We start from the raw sequence: 21,439 nt of genomic DNA, 5'->3' as shown, positions 1-21,439 counted from the left end.
AGAGGCTTTGGATAAATCCTTTACTCCAAAGCTTCCTTTTGCAGATGAGGCAGGCTCAGTGCTTTTACAGAGAGGACAGGTTCAGTCTACACAAGAACAGAACCGTGTTTAGATCTCAGTTCTCATCCAGAGCTCTTTATTCATTCGAATTTTTAAATGAAATTGAGTATTAATAAATTCCATATTAATGCTTTTTAAGTGAGGAGCATATGAACTACTTAGAAAGTTAATTTTAAAACACATGCAAATTCCTAGGGATATTCAGGTGATATTTATAAACCAGAGTAAAAGATGATTATCAAGCATTATTTTTCTTTTGCTGCAGTAATTCTATGGAATCTTGTGTATAGGAGAGAAGGCAAGAGAGTCAGAATCTTGTCACGTGACACTTTTCCTAAGTCAATGCTGTCTACCTTCGACTGGCAGTGTACACCATGGGCTGACAATATATACCCATACACCAGTAGAATAGGTGACAGCTGGCCTGATCTATGCCTTTAGCCCCATCTGCTGGATTATTTATGAAGTACCCAAGTTTGTTGATTGGATATTTCAAGTTGGCTCTGCTGTGGGTTGTTCTTTGTTGTCCAGGAGAGGGAGTAGTGAAATTTAAAGTAAATTTTATAGTCTGAGTGAGGTGAAAATTTTAGAATGATTAACTTTGAAAAAAATGGGAAATCTTGCTGAAAAGACAACAAAATAATAACTACCCCAGAATACTGCAGAAATTTTTTTTCCCTGGGGTACTTTATTAGAGGCATCATCAAGGTCAAGTTTGGTAGTTGATCCACTTAGAGATTTGCCTGTTCCAATGAAAGGGGATAGATTAAATATAATTCCAACAAAACTATGGAATAGGAGAAGAATGTTTCCCAAGGGAAAAAATGTTGAGCATCCAGGTTTGGCAGAAAGAAGCACAACAGGATGTTAAAGTCCATGAAACAATAGGATTAAAAATAAATTTAATTCGGTGCAAAAATTTTTAAAGATGTATTCATTTGAAAGGTCAGGCTACTGAGGGCAAGAGTGCGCATGTGCAAGAGATTTTCTATCTGCTGGTTCAGTTCCCAAGTGGCTGCAACAGCCAGGGTTAGGCTGGACTGAAGCTACTAGCCAGGAACTCCATCAGGGTCTCCAACATGGGAGGCAGGGCCCCAAGAATTTGGGCCATCATCTGCTTTCCAGACACATTAGCAGGAAGGTGGATCTGTGGCAGAGCAGCCAGGACTTGAACTGTTACTGAGATGTGGGATCCTGTCTCATAAACAGTGGCTTTTAACTTGTTGTGCCACAACACTGACCCCTGGTGCAAAAAATTTTTAAATTCATGCAATTTTTTAAGATTTTATTTATTTATTTGAGAGGTAGAGTTACAGAGAGAGAGAGACAGAGAGAAAGGTCTTCCTTCCGCTGGTTCACTCCCCAAGAGGCTACAACTGTTAGAGCTGAACAAATCCGAAGCCAGGAGCCAGGAGCTTCTTCTGGGTCTCCCACACAGGTGCAGGATCCCAAGCACTTGAGCCATCTTCTACTGCTTTCCCAGCGCGTAGCAGACAGCTGGATTAGAAGAGGAGCAGCCGGGACTTGAACCGGCGCTCATATAGGATGCTGGTGCTGCAGGCAGAGGATTAGCCTACTGTGCCACAGTGCCGACACCCATGCATAGTTTTTTTTTTTTTTTTTTAAGATTTATTTTATTTATTTGAAAGAGTTACAGAGAGAGGTAGATACAAAGAGGTCTTCCATCCATTGGCTCATTCCCCAGATGGCCACAAAGGCAGGAGCCAGGAGCCTCCTCCAGGTCTCCCACGTGGGTGCAGGAGCCTAAGGACCTGGGCCATCCTCCACTGCTTTCCCAGGCCATAGCAGAGAGCTGGATTGGAAGAGGAGCAGCCGGGACTTGAATTGGTGCCTATATGGGATGCCAGCGCCCCAGGCCAGGGCTTTAACCCGCTGTGCCACAGCGCTGGCCCCCCATGCATAGTTTTTTTTAATGATATCTCCTCTCCATGAAGTTTTTCTTAGAGATTTATTTATTTATTGAAATCCATGCATAGTTTTTTTCATAGTACACATTTCTTTTGCAAATGAACTAATCTCCAGAATAAGAAATGGCAATTTCTTATGGTTTGATTGAAGAGCATCGTAGGTTGATTTGTGTTTCCAGCTGATTCTTAGCAAAAGCAGCTGAAGGTAGAAAGGTTCCTGCCATCCCCATTACCTATCTGTTACCATATCTGCTGCGTGTTGTAGCCTGATAGGTCAAAATATTTGCCCTTTTCTCAACTTGGCTTCTTGATATATGTGGACCTTAGAACAGTCAGTAACTCAGCTGTGTTAACTGACAATCAATGCTTCTACCACATAAATGGGAAGTCAAGGGGGTGGAGTGATAGTCTTTAAGATATAGCCTCAGAATCCTCTGCCTTGCAGCGCCGGCACACCGGGTTCTAGTCCCGGTCAGGGCACCGGATTCTGTCCCGGTTGCCCCTCTTCCAGGCCAGCTCTCTGCTGTGGCCAGGGAGTGCAGCGGAGGACGGCCCAAGTGCTTGGACCCTGCACCCCATGAGAGACCAGGATAGGTACCTGGCTCCTGCCATCGGATCAGCGCGGTTCTCAGGCCGCAGTGCGCCGGCCGCGGCGGCCATTGGAGGGTGAACCAACCGCAAAAAGGAAGACCTTTCTCTCTGTCTCTCTCTCTCACTGTCCACTCTGTAAAAAAAAAAAAAAAAAAAAAAAAGATACAGCCTCAGACGCTTTGCTGAATGTATTCTTTTTGATCACTTGTCAGCTGTGAAATACTTTTTTTCCCCTAAAACAAAAACTCTTTCCTATTTATTAAGGTTTTAGCAAGATAAGGGACTTCAGAGATCTGATAAATATATACATATATATAGTATATATATATGTATATATATACACACACATAATATAAAGTAGCAATTAACTATATCATTTAAAAGTGTTTTCTTTCATGTTTTTCCTTGTATTTTCTCTAACTGTATGTATGTTTTCTGAGTTTATTTATATGATGACTATTTACTGCTACTGCTTCATTTCACCTGGGCAATATTGATGATGTGGTAAACATTTAGTAAATCTTTTTAAATTATTTCCATTGGTATTGGAGTAAATTGTTATACTAAGTAATTTGTACTATAAATGATTTTCACAGGCACAAGAGTTAGTATTCTATAATTCTTTATCTTAAATGATCTTAAAGAAGAGCATATCATTTTATCTTTTTACAGTATATTGCCTTCTATGATGCTATTTAATTTGCTAAATGATATGACATAAAATAATTTGAGGAAATTGTTTTTTCTAAGTCTGTAGAAGAGAAACTTTCTCTAGCACAGGAGGACTTGATTTCAAATAGAAATCAAATTGGAAACCAAAATAAACTGATTCAAGAACTAAAGACTGCCAAGGTTACTTTGGAGCAGGATTCAGCAAAGAAAGAACAGCAACTGAAGGAACAGAGTAAAGCGCTACAAGATATTCAAAAAGAAAAGGTATTTCACTTTCTGATTCAAATCTAGACTCAACTGAGATGGCTGCAGAGACCATCCAAACCTCTTATCTCTTACAGGTGTCACCATTATTTTCAACCGTGGTGTATTTCTAGATTCTGATAAAATACTTTTGATTATTGGAATTTCGATGTTAGCAAGTACTTCTTCATAGCCTTTTTGCTATTTCCACCCATTTTTCTTTTAGCTCTTCTCAGTTTTATAAACATATCTACTTTTTAAATAAAAAATCCAAAACTAATTTTTAACAATCAGCTTTTTTCTAGGGGAAGTAGGTTGTATTTTATATGTATGATGCTAAGTTATGAAGTTAAAAGCACTGGTTTATATGACTAACACATTCAAAAAATTCCTTTAACTTCTTTTTTTTTTTCTTTCTTTTTATTTTATTTAGTAAATATAAATTTCCAAAGTACAGTTTATGGATTCCAATGGCTCCCCCCTCCCACTTGCACCCCTCCCATCTCCCGCTCCCTCTCCCATTCCATTCACATCAAGATTCATTTTCAATTATCTTTACATACAGAAGATCGATTCATTATATATTAAGAAAAGATTTAATCAGTTTGCAGCCACACAGAAACACAAAGTGTAAAATACTGTTCCAGTACTAGTTATAGCATTAAATCACAATGTACAGCACATTAAGGACAGATCCCACATGAGAAGTAAGTACACAGTGACTCCTGTTGTTGACTTAACAATTTGACACTCTTGTTTATGGCGTCAGTAATCACCCTAGGCTCTAGTCATGAGTTGCCAAGGCTATGGAAGCCTTTTGAGTTCACCGACTCTGATCATATTTAGACAAGGTCATAGTCATAGTGGAAGTTCTCTCCTCCCTTCAGAGAAAGGTACCTCCTTCTTTTATGGCCCCATTCTTTCCACTGGGATCTCACTCGCAGAGATCTTTCATTTAGGTTTTTGTGGTTTTTTTTTTGGTTTTTTTTTTTTTTTTGGCCAGAGTGTCTTGGCTTTCCATGCCTAAAACACTCTCATGGGCTCTTCAACCATACCCGAATGCCTTAAGGGCTGATTCTGAGGCCAGAGTGCTATTTAGGACCTCTGCCATTCTATAAGTCTGCTGTGTATCCCGCTTCCCATGATGGATCGTTCTCTCCCTTTTTGATTCTATCAGTTAGTATTAGCAGACACTAGTTTTGTTTGTGTGATCTCTTTGACTCTTAGACCTATCAGTGTGATCAATTGTGAACTGAAATTGATCACTTTGACTAGTGAGATGGCATTGGTACATGCCACCTTGATGGGATTGTATTGGAATCCCCTGGCACGATTCTAACTCCACCATTTGGGGAAAGTCTGATTGAGCATGTCCCAAATTGTACATCTCCTCCCTCTCTTATTCCCACTCTTATATTTAACAGGGATGACTTTTCATTTAAAATTTAAACACCTAAGAATAATTGTGTGTTAATTACAGAGTTCAACCAATAGTACTAGAACAAAACAAAGAGAAAATACTAAAATGGATAAAGTATTACCCTTTAACTTCTATATGAAGAAAAACATGTTATTTTTTGTTTTATGATTGAAATCATGTATTTTATGAGCTGATGAGGTAATATTCTGAAGTGTACAATTCCTGAAGTTCTTGGTATATTCTAAATTATGTAATTCATGAAATCCTCTTAAGTTTAAAAAAAGAAATTTTGGGGAGAATTGGGATGGTGAAGTTGGAATGAAATTCACAACTAATACCCATGTTTAGAAAGATGTTAGGTGTTAGGGCTTTAGATTAGACAGATCTTATTATAGTTCTGGCTCTACCTGTAATAAGGTTATTTAACATCCTAAACCTTTGTTCTTTACCTATAAAATGAGAATATAAAAAGCTGCCTGTTCATATTATGGAATTTTTTTAAAATATTTATTTATTTATTTGAAAGAGTTAGAGAGAAGAAACAGATAGAGAGATCTTTCATCAGTATATATCTTTCATCAGTCCCCAAATGACTGGGACTGAGCCAGACTGAAACCAGGAGCCAGGAACTTCTATGTCTCCCACACGGGTGGCAGGGGCTCAAACACTTGGGCCATCTTAGGCTGCTTTTCTCAGGCCCTTAGCATGGAGCTAGATGGAAGTAGAGCAGCTTAGATAGGAAATGGTGCCCATATGCAATGTCGGAATCAGAGACAGGCCTTTACCTGCTACACCACAACACCAGCCCCCACATTATAGAAATGAGATAACATATGATGCTTCTTACTGTGCTCATGGTATGAAGATATTGACAGCAATAAAATAGAAATTTAAAGAAAACGGTAGTTTTGGTTAAATTTTATAGTATTTTTTCTCTGGCCAAACACTATTCAGTTTACAATACTTATTATAGCTACTAATCCATAGAGTAACCTTATTGTTGTTCAAACTGTATAAAATAATGAGACAGGTATGTGGGTATGAAATTTACTGAAGTTAACTTAGGTATAAAGGGTCAGAGCCCATGCCGTAAGTAGTTACATTTTTATTATGCTACTTTTCTGTCAGATATTTGCTTTAAAGTTACTTTTAATAAATTATTTTTCTACAGTCACTGAAAGAAAAAGAACTAGTGAATGAAAAATCTAGATTGGCAGAGATTGAAGAAGTTAAGACTAGACAAGAAAAAGAAATCACTAAATTAACAGAAGAACTCAAGTCCCACAAACAAGAAAGCATAAAGGTATGTTAAGATCACCATTTTTTCTCCCTTCTGTGTTTATTATTGTTTTAAGTTAAACTTTACTTATTTATTTATTGAGTACCTGCTATGTGATAAATTATTTTGTTTTTGACAAATACTCTTGTCAGAATGCTCTTGTATTACATATCTACACATATAGTTTAAAACTATTTTACTTTTCTTTTCAGATTACTGAATAAACAAATTAATCTTAAGAGTTACAGATTTCATTGAAATAGTAATCAAGAGAGATATCAACTTAGAAAATTAAAATTGTAGAGTAACCTTAAATATATGAGTTTAGAATTAAGATTCTAAGACATTGTTCTTTCAGTTATTTCTAAAATCCTTATTTTTAATGCTTTGCCTGTTTTCAGCATCAATATGGTGCCAACTAAAGAAACTAGTTTATATTTTGCTTTGGAAAATGTTATTGTTAGAAAAAGTTTAGATTCTCTCTTGTGGGGTCTCATGTATCCTTTCTGTCTTTCAGCACATTTACCATTTTCTTTATAATTAATTATCTCATTATATTCTTATGTTCCTCTAATATGTGACTTCTTTTTTTTTAACTTTTATTTAATAAATATAAATTTCCAAAATACAGCTTTTGGATTACAGTGGCTTTCCCTCTCCCCCATAACTTCCCTCCCACTCACAGCCCTCCCATCTCCCACTCCCTCTCCCATTCCATTCACATCAAGATTCATTTTCAATTATCTTTATATACAGAAGATCAATTTAGTATATATTAAGTAAAGATTTCAACAGTTTGCACCCACACAGAAACGCAAAGTGTAAAGTACTGTTTGAGTACTAGTTACAGCATTAATTCACATTGGACAACACATTAAGGACAGAGATCCTACATGGGGAGTAAGTGCACAGTGAATCCTGTTGTTGACTTAACAATTTGACACTCTTGTTTATGGCATCATTAATCACCCTAGGCTCTTGTCATGAATTGCCAAGGCTATGGAAGCCTTTTGAGTTCATCAACTCCGATCTTATTTAGACAAGGTCATAGTCATAGTGGAAGTTCTCTCCTCCCTTCAGAGAAAGGTACCTCCTTCTTTTATGGCCCCGTTCTTTCCACTGGGATCTCACTCACAGAGATCTTTCATTTAGGTCTTTTTTTTTTTTTTTTTCATAGTGTTTCGTCTTTCCATGCCTAAAACACTCTCATGGGCTCTTCAGCCAGATCCGAATGCCTTAAGGGCTGATTCTGAGGCAAGAGTGCCGTTTAGGACATCTGCCATTCTGTGAGCCTGCTGTGTATCCCGCTTCCCATGTTGGATCGTTCTCTCCTTTTTAATTCTATCAGTTAGTATTAGCAGACACTAGTGTTGTTTATGTGATCCCTTTGACTCTTAATCTTATCATTATAATCAGTTATGAACGGAAACTGATCACTTTGACTAGTGAGATGGCATTGGTACATGCCACCTTGATGGGATTGAATTGGAGTCCCCTGGCACATTTCTAACTTTACCGTTTGGGGCAAGTCCGATTGAGCATGTCCCAAATTGTACATTTCCTCCCTCTCTTATTCCCATTCTTATATTTAACAGGGATGACTTTTCAGTTAAATTTAAACACCTAAGAATAATTGTGTGTTAACTAAAGAGTTCAACCAATAGTATTAAGTAGAATAAAAAAAATACTAAAAGGGGGCTGGCGCCGCGGCTCACTAGGCTAATCCTCCACCTGGTGGCGCCGGCACACCAGTTTCTAGTCCCGGTCAGGGCGCCAGATTCTGTCCCAGTTGCCCCTCTTCCAGGCCAGCTCTCTGCTATGGCCCGGGAGTGCAGTGGAGGATGGCCCAAGTGCTTGGGCCCTGCACCCCATGGGAGACCAGGAGAAGCACCTGGCTTCTGCCTTCGGATCAGTGCAGTGTGCCGGCAGCAGCGCGCCGGCTGCGGCAGCCATTGGAGGGTGAACCAACGGCAAAGGAAGACCTTTCTCTCTGTCTCTCTCTCTCTCACTGTCGACTCTGCCTGTCAAAAAAAATAAAATAAAATAAAATAAAATAAATAAAAATAAAAATTAAAATTAAAAAAAAATACTAAAAGGGATAAAGTATTAAGTTGTTCATCGACAGTCAGGAGAAGGGCTGATCAAGTCACTGTTTCTCATAGTGTCCATTTCACTCCAACAGGTTTCCTTTTTGGTGCTCGGTTAGTTGTCACTGATCAGGGAGAACATATGATATTTGTCCCTTTGGGACTGGCTTATTTCACTCAGCATGATGTATTCCAGATTCCTCCATTTTGTTGCAAATGATCTTCACTGTTTTTGACTGCTGTATAGTATTCTATAGAGTACATGTCCCATAATTTCTTTATCCAGTCTACTGTTGATGGGTATTTGGGTTGGTTCCAAGTCTTAGCTATTGTGAATTGAGCTGCAATAAACATTAATGTGCAGACAGCTTTTTTATTTGCCAATTTAATTTCCTTTTGGTAAATTCCAAGGAGTGGTATGGCTGGGTTGAATGGTAGGGTTATATTCAGGATTCTGAGGAATCTCCAGACTAACTTTCATAGTGGCTTTACCAGTTTGTATTCCCACCAACAGCGGGTTAGTGTGTCTTTTTCCCCACATCCTCTCCAGCATCTGTTGTTGGTAGATTTCTGTATGTGAGCCAGTAGAATGTGACTTCTTTAAAGTACAGAATGCATGTCATTTATTTTTTTTTTAAATTTTAATAGTTGATTTATTTTTGTTTTTGTTTTGTTTTTAAGATTTATATATTTATCTATTTGAAAGGTAGGGTTAAGGAGAGGGAGAGACAGAGAGAGAGAGATCTTCTAGCTACTGATTCACTCTCCAGATGGCCCCAATGGCTGGGGCTGGGCTGATCTGAAGCCAGGAGCTTCTTCCAGGTCTACTAAGCAGGTTCAGGGGCCCAGCACTTGGGCTATCTTCTACTAATTTCCCTAGGCCATAGCAGAGAGATGGATTGGAAGTAGAGCGCCGGGTCATGAACCTGCAACCATATAGGATGCTGGCGCTGCAGGTGGTGGCTTTACTCGCTATAGCACAAGACTGTCCTCCATGTATCATTTATTTTTATATTATAGCCCTAGAACATGCTTGCAAACTGAGAAAAAGGAAAATTAAGAGATGTAATATTTTTCACACAATGTAACCCAAACTTATGCATGGCAGCTATCACCTGAATTTAAATGATTATTGAGCAAGAAGTAAATACCCTTGCAACTTTTTAAGCAATTCTTTGACATACTGAAGCTCATAAGAAAAGTGGGTAAATTATTATACAAATTTGCATAAGTTTTTGCTGTAGTTAAAATATTTACTTTATTAAGAATGGTTTATTTTTTACCATATTTTTGACAGGAGGTAACAAATCTCAAGGATGCCAAGCAGCTTTTGATTCAGCAGAAATTAGAACTTCAAGGAAAAGTAGATTCTCTGAAGGCAACTCTGGAACAGGAGAAGAAAAACCAACAAATGCTAAAAGAGCAGATGAAAAAGGAAGAAGATGAGCTGAAGAAAGAGTTTATTGAGAAAGAAGCTAAGTTGGTCAGTGAGTTAATGATGGAAAGCTTGTTTTGTAATAGAGCCTTAAATCAGTCCAGTGAGGGTTTGTTAGTGTGGATAAGATTAAAATGCTTGCCTAACATTTTAGTTTTTTAAGAAAGAAGTTCTAATTTGTTTAAATAGTTAATATGTGATTGGAAGTTTTTCTGTAATCATAAAATGGATTATATGGGTGAAAATCCAATTAAAATATAATTTTAGAATACTTTTTAGTGTCAGATAAACTCACACTGTATAATGGAGGTAAATGATATAAATGTTAATCATAGTCCACTCATTTGTTTGGTCAAACTGTTTCCTAAGGAGGAATGGAAACTTCAGTTTGGAATTATGATGACCAGATTCTACTTTTCCTTCCCTAAGTTATGTGTGCCAAATGGGAAGTATCTGGTTTTTGTCTTTTGAACCAAGTGCATAGCTCCCTTTTACGCTTAGTGTTTTAGTTGAATGTTGCAATTTCAAATTCAAATACTGATTTGAAGGGTTTGTATTTGGGTAGGGAGAGGGGAATGAAGTGGGGCAGGTTAATCAAGACAAAAGGGTGCATGTAGAATTGGGAGACAGAAGGAAGTGTCAGCTTTGTGTGTGTGTCTCTTCCTGCTTTAGTGGAAAAAAGAAAAATCTCGATTGAGTCACTTTAGTTTGATCTCCCAAGAGGCTTGCTAACTGTCTTCTCAGTATTATAGCTATGAGACAGTTGAAATTTTACAGGTGTTTGTGGAATCAGTTTTATTGGTGTACAGGGAAACATTCTCCTGCTCTCCTTTCTGAAGATGCAGTATCTTTTATATTGCCGATATTTTAAATTCAATAAATAAATTTAGTTTCATTCCTTTTGTAACAGGATTTTTTTCTTCCCATTTTCCTTTCTCTCAGAATTCTGAAATAAAAGAAAAAGAAGTAGGAATGAAGAAACATGAAGAAAATGAGGCTAAACTTACCATGCAGATTACAGCTTTAAATGAAAACTTGGGCACTGTGAAGAAGGAATGGCAATCTAGTCAACGGAGAGTGAGTGAGCTGGAGAAACAAACAGATGACTTACGGGGTGAAATCGCAGTATTAGAAGCCACAGTTCAGAATAATCAAGATGAAAGGAGAGCACTGTTGGAAAGGTGACTGATATCTAGTAACATTGCTTTATTTTCTTTGTAGGTAAAAAAAAAATTATAGTATTCCACGTTTTTCAAAATAGAATAATGTTGAGGAAAGTGGGTAACCTTTGTAGATATTTAATAGCTATTTAAAAAGTCACTAGTAAAGCCATCAGATTGTTGAAATTAGTGTATTAAATTTCAAATTATTAAAGGATCTGTTATCTATATTCTAGAAAGGTTTTGAATGACTTTAAAAAAAATTCTCTCTAATCTATTACAGGTGTCTTAAAGGAGAAGGAGAAATAGAAAAGCTTCAAACCAAAGTACTAGAATTGCAAAGAAAGCTGGACAATACAACTGCAGCAGTGCAGGAACTAGGCAGAGAAAACCAGTCCCTTCAGGTACGTCACCCAGCGATGGTAGGCAGTTACTTAATTAGAATTGACTTAAAAAAAAAAAAAGAATTGACTCCTTTGTGAAAAGCATTTTCAGTCACATATGTTTAATAAGTACTTTGGGATAGTTTCTGGGTAGCAGCATTGTAGGTTTTATGGATATTTAAATATAGAAGATAAACAGCTTGTTTCAGAGCCCTCAGGAATTCTTAGGGAGTCATATCATTCACGAATGGTCAGTATAGGGAAAGAATAACAAAACTCAAGAACACCAAAGAATGGATGAGATGGTCTGTGTTAAAGAAGTGACCTTACTGTGTTCTCAGAGTCCCAAAGAAGGACTGCTTTTCACGGTTAGGAGGAATGAAAAATCAAAGATTTACCAATGGGCAGTGCTTTTGAGGAATAAAATTTGACTTACTTTAATTATACTTTGTGATTCAGATTTATGAATGTAACTACTTTTGACAGTGGATGGTGACCAAAGTATTTGTAATTTTAAAAGTTTTATTCCATGGGTCATATAATCAGCATTTTATAAAACTGGTACCAAATTAGAAATAATCCAGCATACTTTAAAATACTGAATATTACAATGTATTCACTTTCTTTTTTTTTAATAGATCAAACATACGCAAGCATTGAATAGAAAGTGGGCTGAAGACAACGAAGTTCAAAACTGTATGGCCTGTGGGAAAGGCTTTTCAGTTACAGTGAGACGGGTAAGCAGTTTTATTCATATAGCTACATTTCTAGATTTCTTTTTATAGTGACAGTAAAAGTTTTAACCATCAAAGTAGCCCTGCATTTAGCAGATTTAAAAATTTTTCTATTTATTGGAAAACTTTTATTTATAACTACATGGAATAATTGAGCTTCAGGAGGTCTTGTTTTGACTAGCATATATGTTTGAATTTTAGTTTTAAAATCAATCATTGCCTTCCTGCTGAATTCTTCTCTGGAACATATCCTGAACCAGTTCACCAGTATTAAACTCATATGGTTTAGTCATCATTGAGTTTTTTTAAAGAAAGAAAAGGCAGATTAAAAAAAATGTATTCTTGAAAATAGCGTCATGTGAGGACTGAAGTTTATATTTCTTTGAAAACATTATGCTGAAACATTTGGAAAATGGGAATCATTTTTTATTTGATAGGACTATTTTTTAAAACATTTTTGAATGCATCCTAGGATTCTTTTGAGAATTCTAAGATGCAATTCATATAGAATATTTATCATCATGGTTAACAAGTAGAAAGCATTTATTTTAACAAAAAGATTAAGGTAACATTGAAATACGTCACTAAACAATACACCAGTCACTCAAACGTTAATATACTTTTACAGTGTAGTTTGCTATATTCGTATAGTTTCATATACTTTCCATATAATTTTATGCTTGAAAGTGTTTCTTCTTTTATGTCGTTTATAGCATCATTGCCGACAGTGTGGGAATATCTTCTGTGCTGAGTGTTCAGCCAAAAATGCCTTAACTCCTTCTTCCAAGAAGCCTGTTCGTGTCTGTGATGCATGTTTCAATGACTTGCAAGGATAATGGATTATCACAACTTCAGAGTAATAGTACACTAACAATAGATTTTTAATAAATATACTTAATAGAATTCATGGACTACTGTTTGATTGGGACAGTGGTTGCCACACTAGACCAAATTAGAATTCGTATATTTTGCAATGTTATCAATATCAAGTAAAAGTCTTCTATTTTTGTGAGACTTGGGCTCATCTTTCATTACTTTTTTTTCATTTAGCCACTAGAACAGCTTTCATGCTAAGTTTAAAATCAGCCAATGAAATGTAAATAAACTTTGAACAGAAAATAGCAATGTATTTTTTTAATATAATTTCATTGTTCATAATGGTGAATTCCATAGCTTGTTTTTCCCAGTTTTAATATACAGAAATATACATGAATGATGTTATCACTTATTGCTGTTTTTGTTGCACAACACATTAATCATATTAAATATTATCTTTGTGGAGTCATGCACAAAACTGTAATAATTTCTGGCTACCTTTTCCTCTTATACATAGGTTCACAGCTCAGTTATATTATGTAATAAATTTACTACTTGGGTGTTCTAAATATAGTTCATGTCAAAATCTGTATTAAACATGAATTTTAACTTGGTTTTTGTTTTTAACAATATTGATTAAATTCTCTGGTACATTTTATGAGAACCTCTGTAAAATTAATTTGTGTACTTTATGGTTATCCTGGGATTGTATTTTAAAGTTAGGGTTAATATTCTTTTTTCTTTTTGTATTTTTCTGTATCATTTTCTAACTCCCACATAGTGTCTATTTAAAATACTACAAAACTTCCTACCCTTACCCTCAGCTGCAGGATGAATATTAGACACTGTGTAATGGTCCTATTCTTGTTTGCTTGTAATTGGGGAGTTTTCTGAAACTAGCCTTCTTATCATACCCTTCTTTTTTCTCTCCATCATCTTTAGGAAAGTGAGTTTGCCTTTTTTAATGGATCTGTTTTCCCTTTTCTTGGCTTAATCTTTCCAAGCATAGCTCAGCTTCATTGTAATTGTTTCATATTTTCCACCTTAAAGCTAGTAATTAAATTGTAATAGTTGTATCTATGAAAACAAAATAAGAAATGGTAAGAAGATATTAAATATTCTGCTTTATATTTTCTTCTAAAAATTTTTAAAAAATTATACAATTGACTTAAGCTTAAAATCGTTCTGGGTTGGATTCCACATCAACTGGGAATACTTTTTTATATATAATGATATAAAAAATTACCTTGAAGTAACAGCTGGAGAATAGAGCTTCACCCAAAACATTTATATTTAAAAAAACTCAAAATTGCCATAAAGACTGAAACTGAATAGCTAAGCATCTTAAGAATAATTAAGGATCAGCCAACTTGAAGGCTAAACGATTTAACTGAGCATTAATTTATCATAATTTTGTTGATTTGAAAAAGTGGAAAACATTGAAGAATCATTAATATTTGTTTATTCATCGTCCAAGGAAAGATATGGAAAATTATACATTAATTTAATGCAATCATTTAATAACAATAGCCAAGGATGGGAGTTAATATGTCATTTACAATAGTTTATAATGTACACTTTCAAATATTGCTGAAATGAAATTATGTCTATGCTATATCTAGGATATATATAAACTAATGGAGATTGTCACATACTTATTTCATTATTTAAAAAACATTTTAAGTAAACCATGTTGTCAATAACTATTGACACTGATTAAGTTCCAGGATTTGGATAAACATATATTCTTGAGCATATATAATAAAGAAATACAGTGGCTCTTTATCAAAAATAATAGTTGGATAATATAACCTAAGATGTTTTATGCTTTTTGTATACTTATAGATCCTTTCAAATAGTCTTAATCCTATACTTTTACATTTATTTAATAAATTAAATGTATTAGAAAATCAAAGATACTCCCAGCACCACTGTATCGTTTTCTTTTTAAGATAAAACTTAACGAGAATTCTGGATTAGAATATCTGTTCTCATCTCCTAATTGGATACACTACAGGAATTTCCTGGTAATCCCCACCCCTCATTTTCATATACACACACACACAAATTGTGGACACACAAATAAAACCATGTGTGTTTGAGTGATTTTTTCTTGTTTTTTTTTTTTTTTATACAAGTAATCTGATTTCATATGTCCTGAATAATTTATGTACCTTAGGCTACTATACTGATCATACAAAAAATGAAACCTGATGTTTTCACTGTTAATTTTCTTTAATTTAATATGTTTTGGAAATAAAAATTAAGCCCCTCCCCCATTTTAATTAAGAAGTCCTCTTCTGAGTTATTGTTGGCTATATAGTTTAGATGTTTGTTGGTACTATTATTTTGTTGGTGAGTTAGAGCTGACACATATGGAATCCCAGCTCTTGGCTCTAATGTAAAACATATTGACATCACGTTAGTAAATTGCAAACTCCAGCACAGGAATGTGAGTTAAAACCAAGTCTTGCTTGGTAGTTAGAGTAAGATAAACCTACAGAATTTTTTAATAGAAAGAAGACAAAGCTGCTAGTATAGGACTTGCTCATTTTGAAGGAAAAAGGGAACAAACACAAAAACCTCAATGAAGTATACAAATAACATTTTGTTCAACTACCTCTTAATGTGGAGTTAGCCAGTTTAATAGTTTCTTTACAGTAATGTTAAATAGTAACTGCCAAATTTGTTGTTTTCCCATCCTTCAAAAAGTCTTTATGATTGTTTTATATAGTTCTGAGAATTTCAAAGCCACTTTTTTAACTTTGCATTTGCATAAAAATGTTTAGCTTTTAAGTGAAGAGCAAATTATGATCATATATTTTGATATTCATGACCTGTTTGACTAGCAATTTTTTTTTTGAAATGCACTTTGGCTATAAAACCATGGATGATTTGATCCATAGATTTAATAAATGTGCCATCAATTTAGTATTCCTGGACATGAGCTTGATGAATGGTATTCTGTAATTTTAATGTGCCACACATTATCATGTCTTAATTGCCCTTTGCCTGAATTTTAATGATCAATTTGTTATTGTTGCAGATGTGAATATTGTGCATAAACTTACTAAATTTATGTAAAATTGTATAAAATAGAATTGGGAATCACTAGGTCCTTTTTGTGTAGAAGTAAAGAATTTATTGTAAAGATGATACAGTTATGTATATGACATTCTGTACTTCCTTGAACTGGATCATATGTTCATAGCTTCTGTACATACTTTTGCATGAGTATTTTCTTCTTTGGTTTTTAGGTTCATTATTTGTATTGTGTTTACTTCTTGTGATCATGTAGTTTGTGCCTTACTTTGTGAGAGAGTTTAGCTCAGTAAATACTGCAATTTCTAAGCTCAGTGATTGGAAGGTCATTGATTATGAGTGTAACTGATGAATGACAAGACAGCATTTAAATCTGTATAAAGAATAATGGAAGGATCCTTAATTGTTGCTTTTGTGTTTTTTTAATATGTTAAAGATAATATTAAAAACATTTCTTTCTAGTAGATATATTCTGTGACTAAATTATTTTGCCCATTTGAAAAAAGAGAGCAAGATATTAACCATTTTGCATGAGTTTATTTACTTAGTGTTAGGACTTTGCACTTGTATATAGACAGTAGTTACATTTTGATGTTATTCAACTTAGAATAATAATTAAGTTACTTATCATGAAAAAATTTACTAATGTCATTTTGTCTGAGTGATTCCCTTTACATACCATTTAATTTTATGGAGATTAAGAAAACTCAAAAGAAATATCAAAAAATTATGCCTCATTTCATTGTGTATCCAAGCTTAATATCCAGGTGAGTATTTAAAGATATTTGTTTTTTTTTTTTTTTTTTGAAGGCTCAATGTACCTTTTTTTTTCCAGGGGAAATCTAGATTCCAGAATGCCCCTCCCCTACTTTCATTCTAATGTGCTTTCCCTAGAAGATCTAATATGCATGCTTTTGAGCATGTAATATATTGTATATTAGGTCTGTTATTTTGAGGTTTGTAGAGTTTCAGTTTATAGAAGTCTTGAGCTGCTCTTCATCCTTTATGTTAATTTAGTAACTCTCTCCCTTTAAGAAGATTCAAATGGAGAAAATTAGTTCTTTAAAATTACATAATTATGTGGTTACTAGACTTGGACTAAAGAAGTTGGAGGGATCACATAGTTCCAGTCTATTGCTCTCCTCCTAGGTTTGTTTGTAGCTAAAAGTCCCTACAAGAGACCTAATTTTTTTCTAAAAATACTTATTTTAACCAGAAATTTCTTTGTAAATCTTTTTTTTCATAAATCTATACTGTCTTCCACTGAACATTATTGCTTACAGTCCTTTCTCCCTTTGGCTACCCTACTTCATTTACTGTAATCTATTAGCAATAGTTACAGTTTTCCAAATTTTCCTTTTATTTTCTCTTACTCCTAATACCTGACATTACTGAATAGAAATTATGATTCTCCATTCTGGTAATGTCTTGCCCCACACAGTCTTTGTGCTGCACTTGTGTCTACTACTTTGTTTTCACATGAACTTCATGTCTTCCTCAAGAAATTAACTGTCCAAGTAACTTCCCTAAATGTCACTCTTTCTATCCTCTTCTTTAGCTTTAAGAAATCAGTTAGGTTTCAATTGTCTTAGGTGTCAGTTGTCTTACAGCCAATTATGATTAAATTTATTACTTCCAAAGGTACCATTGCCAAAGGTACCATGCCTGAAACTGAAGTGTGTAGACTTCCATTGATTAAACACCTGACCGTAAGAAATAGTTCTTTAAATGCAGTTAAAATAACACCTCCTGCCATGATGATACAATACATCAAGCTGTCTCTCTTGATGAAAATACTAATGAAGTTTTAATTCCTGCCAAATAAAATTAAGTGATTATAGTGTGCGCGCACACACACACACACATATGCACATACACACTCAAAACCAGAAAGTATTATTATGACAAACACCATCAGTCTTTGAAAACTGAAGTTAACAGAAAGATATCTTACTATTTCTTTGAAAATATTCCAGTAAAAGTATTAACTGATGAGCGTGGAACAAGTATTTGTTTTTTTTTTTTTTCTTAAATAAAATAGATTTAGTCCTTGGAGATTTCTACTTACAAGTTATAGCATTATAAAGTATACCTGAGATAAGTCAACTGTTGGAGAGTGGGAATTTAAAAACTGCTGTTAAAATGGAGACCTTATTTATTGTGTAGTATATTAATAGAACAATCAAACATTTTATCAAAAGAATTACCGTTGCATTTGAGGTAGGACTATAAAGCAGTAAGACTGATTGACAAGCCATGTAGGAAAATTGGTTTCATTATTTTTTCAGATACACACAAAGTAGGATGCTAGAATTCATACTGGACACAAGTAATAGACTTTACTTTCCTTTAGATGCTCATTTATATGACCAATGACCCTTTACAAATTGATTTAGCACCATTCTTCACTTGTAACTCATACAACCCTAACTGAAATATTAGAAGGAGGTCTGCTTATCAGTGCAGTCATCCTTCAATATATATAGGCAGTTTGTTTCCAGAACTCACTGGATACTGAAATTGTAGTGTATGGAATTTGAGAAAGTAAGAGAGGATTAGGGTTTGTATATAGCCTATGTACATCCTTAGGATACTTTAAATCCTCTCTAGATGACTTTTATTATACCTAATACAATGTGAATGCTATGTAAATGGTTGTTTTACTGTGTTGTTTAGGAAATATAACAAGGAAAACGGTCTGTACATGTTCAGATGAGATTGGGCACGTTCAGGGTGGTATGGCTGTAGACTGTACACATTCAGTACAGATGCAATTTATTATTTTTCCATCCAGGGTTTGTTGAATTCATGGATGCAGAACCCATGAATATGGAGGGCTGACTATAGATATTTGTCAAGAAATTCCTCAAAGTTCAAATTTGTTGCAGTCATTATTCCTCTATACTGAGGACTTTCTTTGCTCAAATTCTCAAATTCTGCAACTCCTTTAAAATGCATATTTCCTTCTAGTTCATCACTAGGTGAGTGTTAACAGAAGCTTGAATGAAAGAATAACTTAAGCCCTACTCTCTAAAAAGGTGTGTCACTTGTTTCATTCCTTAAATTTCAGAGGATTCTGAAGGCAGCGTGTACGGAGATATTTTCTTGGTTTCCTGACTCTTGGTAAAGGAAGAGATTGCTGCTGTTATTTGTGCCATCCACGTTTTCTATTGAAAAAAAGAAAAATACATATAAAGGAGTTAGAATATGAAATAATTTCCCACATTTGGATTAATATTTTCCATTATATTTACTGAATTGCTCTCTAAAATTTAAGACTAATGAAACATTTCAATATGTTTCCCATTTTCTTGCTTACGTCTAATATGAGTACCTCTAATGATACAGGAAAGAGCAAATGGATTACATGAGTATGGGATACAAGTTGAAAAAACAGGAGTAATCACGAAACCATGATAATCAGTGATTTCTAATTAGCAAAATGAGCACTAAGAACATAAACAATTGGAAAGTTGAATTTCTTGAATTTCCACTTTGGGTGGAAACAGAAGTTCTGAACCAGTACAATAATTTGAAAGACAGGCTCAGAGGAAGGTGACCCTGGAAACTGAGTTCTGAAGAGGAATGCAATCCTGATTTATTGTCTTGCCATGTTGTTGCTATGATGAAAGCCTACCAGGGAAAGACAAAACATAGATACTTCTAAGATAGAGAAACCTGTTAAGGAGCTGCTCTGTTACCTCTGTAACTGTCAAAACAATGGCCTATTTCTGAACTTTGAAAAGCAGGCTTGGAGGGACACATTATGGCACAGGCCCTCACATAAGCTGATAGCACGTAATTTGCACTTCGGAAATTGATTGGAGCCTCTTAAAAGTTAATTGTGCAATCCAAAGCAGTTCTCCCCCATTTCCTCCAGAATTGCAGAACTCAGAGGCAGCCCTCGAGCTCCTGTGGCAGGAGAGCACGACGGGCTATATGAACATCACCAGTGTGAGGACATTGTCAACTCTGAGGTTTCGGAGCACGATCTGGACCAGACGTCTCCCTCCCCACCTCCCAGCTTCTGCCCTTCCCATAGCAGGTAAGGGAAATACACAGGACTCCAGTTCACCATTACTGAAGAGGCTTGGGGGTGAAATTTTGTCCTTATGTAAACTGAAGAACCCAAGACCTATAAAATAAAAATACATACTTTGATGTTTTCCGTTTGGGCTTGTAATAAGAATGCTGCAATACACTGTCGGTATCTGTTTTCATGTTGTATAAGAAAAGCATTTCTCAGCCCAAAGACTAAAAAAAGACATGACAAAGACAAAAAAAAATCATTTAATATGAAATTCAAACAGTTTCTTTTTTTTTTTTTTTTTCAAACAGTTTCTTAATAGAAGAACCCAAGATTTGTTTTGTGTTTTGGTGTTTCGAAGGTGGGAGGTTTAAATAGCTTACCAAAAAAAAAAAAAAAAAAAATCTGATTCCAAAGCCAAGGCTTAATTGCTATGTCCAAAACGGTTTCCACTTTTACATGAAAACTCTTCCTTCCTTAGCTAATGACTTCTGGGATAAGATGAAAGGTAATTATGGCCTGTGTGAAGGAAAATAGGCTTAGTAGGTCGTGTGTGTGTGTGCATGTGTGTGTGTGAGTGTGTGTGTGTTTGAGAGAGAATACAGATAGTAAAAACATGGAAAACAGTTTTCTTTTTTGTCTCTCACCATTCCCTTTTTAATCGTATATTTTTGTGTTTAAAGTGAAGCAACATGAAAACAAGGTCTAGAAACATAAAGAGGGGCCAGCACTGTGGCTCAGCAGGTTAATGCCCTGGCCTGAAGCGCTGGCATCCCATATCGGCGCCGGTTCGAGTCCCGGCTTTTCCACTACCCATCCAGCTCTCTGCAATGGCCTGGGAAAGCAGTGGAAGATGGCCCATGTCCTTGGGCCCCTGCACCCACATGGGAGACCCGCAAGAAGCTCCTGGCTCCTGGCTTCGGATTGGCACAGCTCTGGCCGTTGCGGCCAACTGTGGAGTGTCCATCAAATGGAAGACCTCTCTCTCTGCCTCTCCTCTCTCTGTATAATTCTGACTTTCAAATAAGTAAATAAATCTTAAAAAAAAAAAGAAAGAAACAAAGATATGGCAAAAATACAAACCACCTGAATGCTTTTCAGCAGACCAAGAGAAGTCAAAATATCTGACAAATAAAATGGAACATCCACCAATTTATGTGAAATGCAAAACAAAGCAAAAAGGCACATTGGCCTGGTTTCTGTGTTGGCCAAAGAAACAGTCTGTTCTGTCACTTCCTAGCTGGTCTTAGAGAAATTACAGGAGATGCTGGGAGAACAGGGTCCTTTTTCTTTCCAATATAGCAAGGACTCTTAAAATGAAAATCTCTTCCTTGAATTATTAATACAATACAGGGAATGAAATTCTGCAGGGCATGCCATCTTTCTACAGTTGAGTGATGTTTAGAAACAAGTAAAAATCCACCAGGGCTGTCTCCCGGTTCTATCAAGTACTTCAGGGAGATGCTAGGGAGCAAGAGACTTTCATTATTGGCTGATCATTAAGCTGATGCATCTAAACTGATGAAGTTTGTGAGTTTAACTCAGACTTATCTGAGGAGGTC

The 21,439-nt window shown here is 35.4% G+C and overlaps 2 protein-coding genes across 12 annotated transcripts in view; one reads left to right on the top strand and one right to left on the bottom strand.

Annotated features, from left to right (window-relative positions):
• Positions 1-16,314, top strand: part of EEA1 (early endosome antigen 1) — a 472,296-nt gene extending 455,982 nt beyond the window's left edge. For all 8 annotated transcript variants that reach the window (XM_070052691.1, XM_070052692.1, XM_070052693.1 and 5 more), the window contains 7 exons: positions 3,330-3,515; positions 6,086-6,217; positions 9,578-9,763; positions 10,658-10,896; positions 11,159-11,279; positions 11,897-11,995; positions 12,706-16,314. In XM_070052691.1, coding sequence (XP_069908792.1) covers positions 3,330-3,515; positions 6,086-6,217; positions 9,578-9,763; positions 10,658-10,896; positions 11,159-11,279; positions 11,897-11,995; positions 12,706-12,828 — 1,086 coding nt within the window. In that variant the 3' untranslated portion in view covers positions 12,829-16,314. The remainder of the gene's footprint in view (positions 1-3,329; positions 3,516-6,085; positions 6,218-9,577; positions 9,764-10,657; positions 10,897-11,158; positions 11,280-11,896; positions 11,996-12,705) is intronic.
• A 53-nt stretch (positions 16,315-16,367) lies between these two features.
• The window catches only part of PLEKHG7 (pleckstrin homology and RhoGEF domain containing G7), a 69,238-nt gene continuing 64,166 nt past the window's right edge, over positions 16,368-21,439 (bottom strand). For 2 of the 4 annotated variants that reach the window (XM_051846537.2, XM_070052695.1), the window contains exons 16-17: positions 20,007-20,104; positions 18,776-19,017 (exon numbers count right to left, since the gene is read on the bottom strand). In XM_051846537.2, coding sequence (XP_051702497.2) covers positions 18,910-19,017; positions 20,007-20,104 — 206 coding nt within the window. In that variant the 3' untranslated portion in view covers positions 18,776-18,909. Of the gene's footprint in view, positions 19,018-20,006; positions 20,105-21,439 lie in introns of all 4 variants that reach the window. The other 2 variants (XM_070052696.1, XM_051846536.2) reach the window with 2 other exon arrangements.

This window comes from Oryctolagus cuniculus, chromosome 11 (assembly GCF_964237555.1).
Source record: "Oryctolagus cuniculus chromosome 11, mOryCun1.1, whole genome shotgun sequence".
Lineage (NCBI taxonomy): Eukaryota > Metazoa > Chordata > Mammalia > Lagomorpha > Leporidae > Oryctolagus > Oryctolagus cuniculus.
Note: the sequence above shows the minus strand (reverse complement) of the source record. Positions and strands in the feature narration are given on the sequence as shown.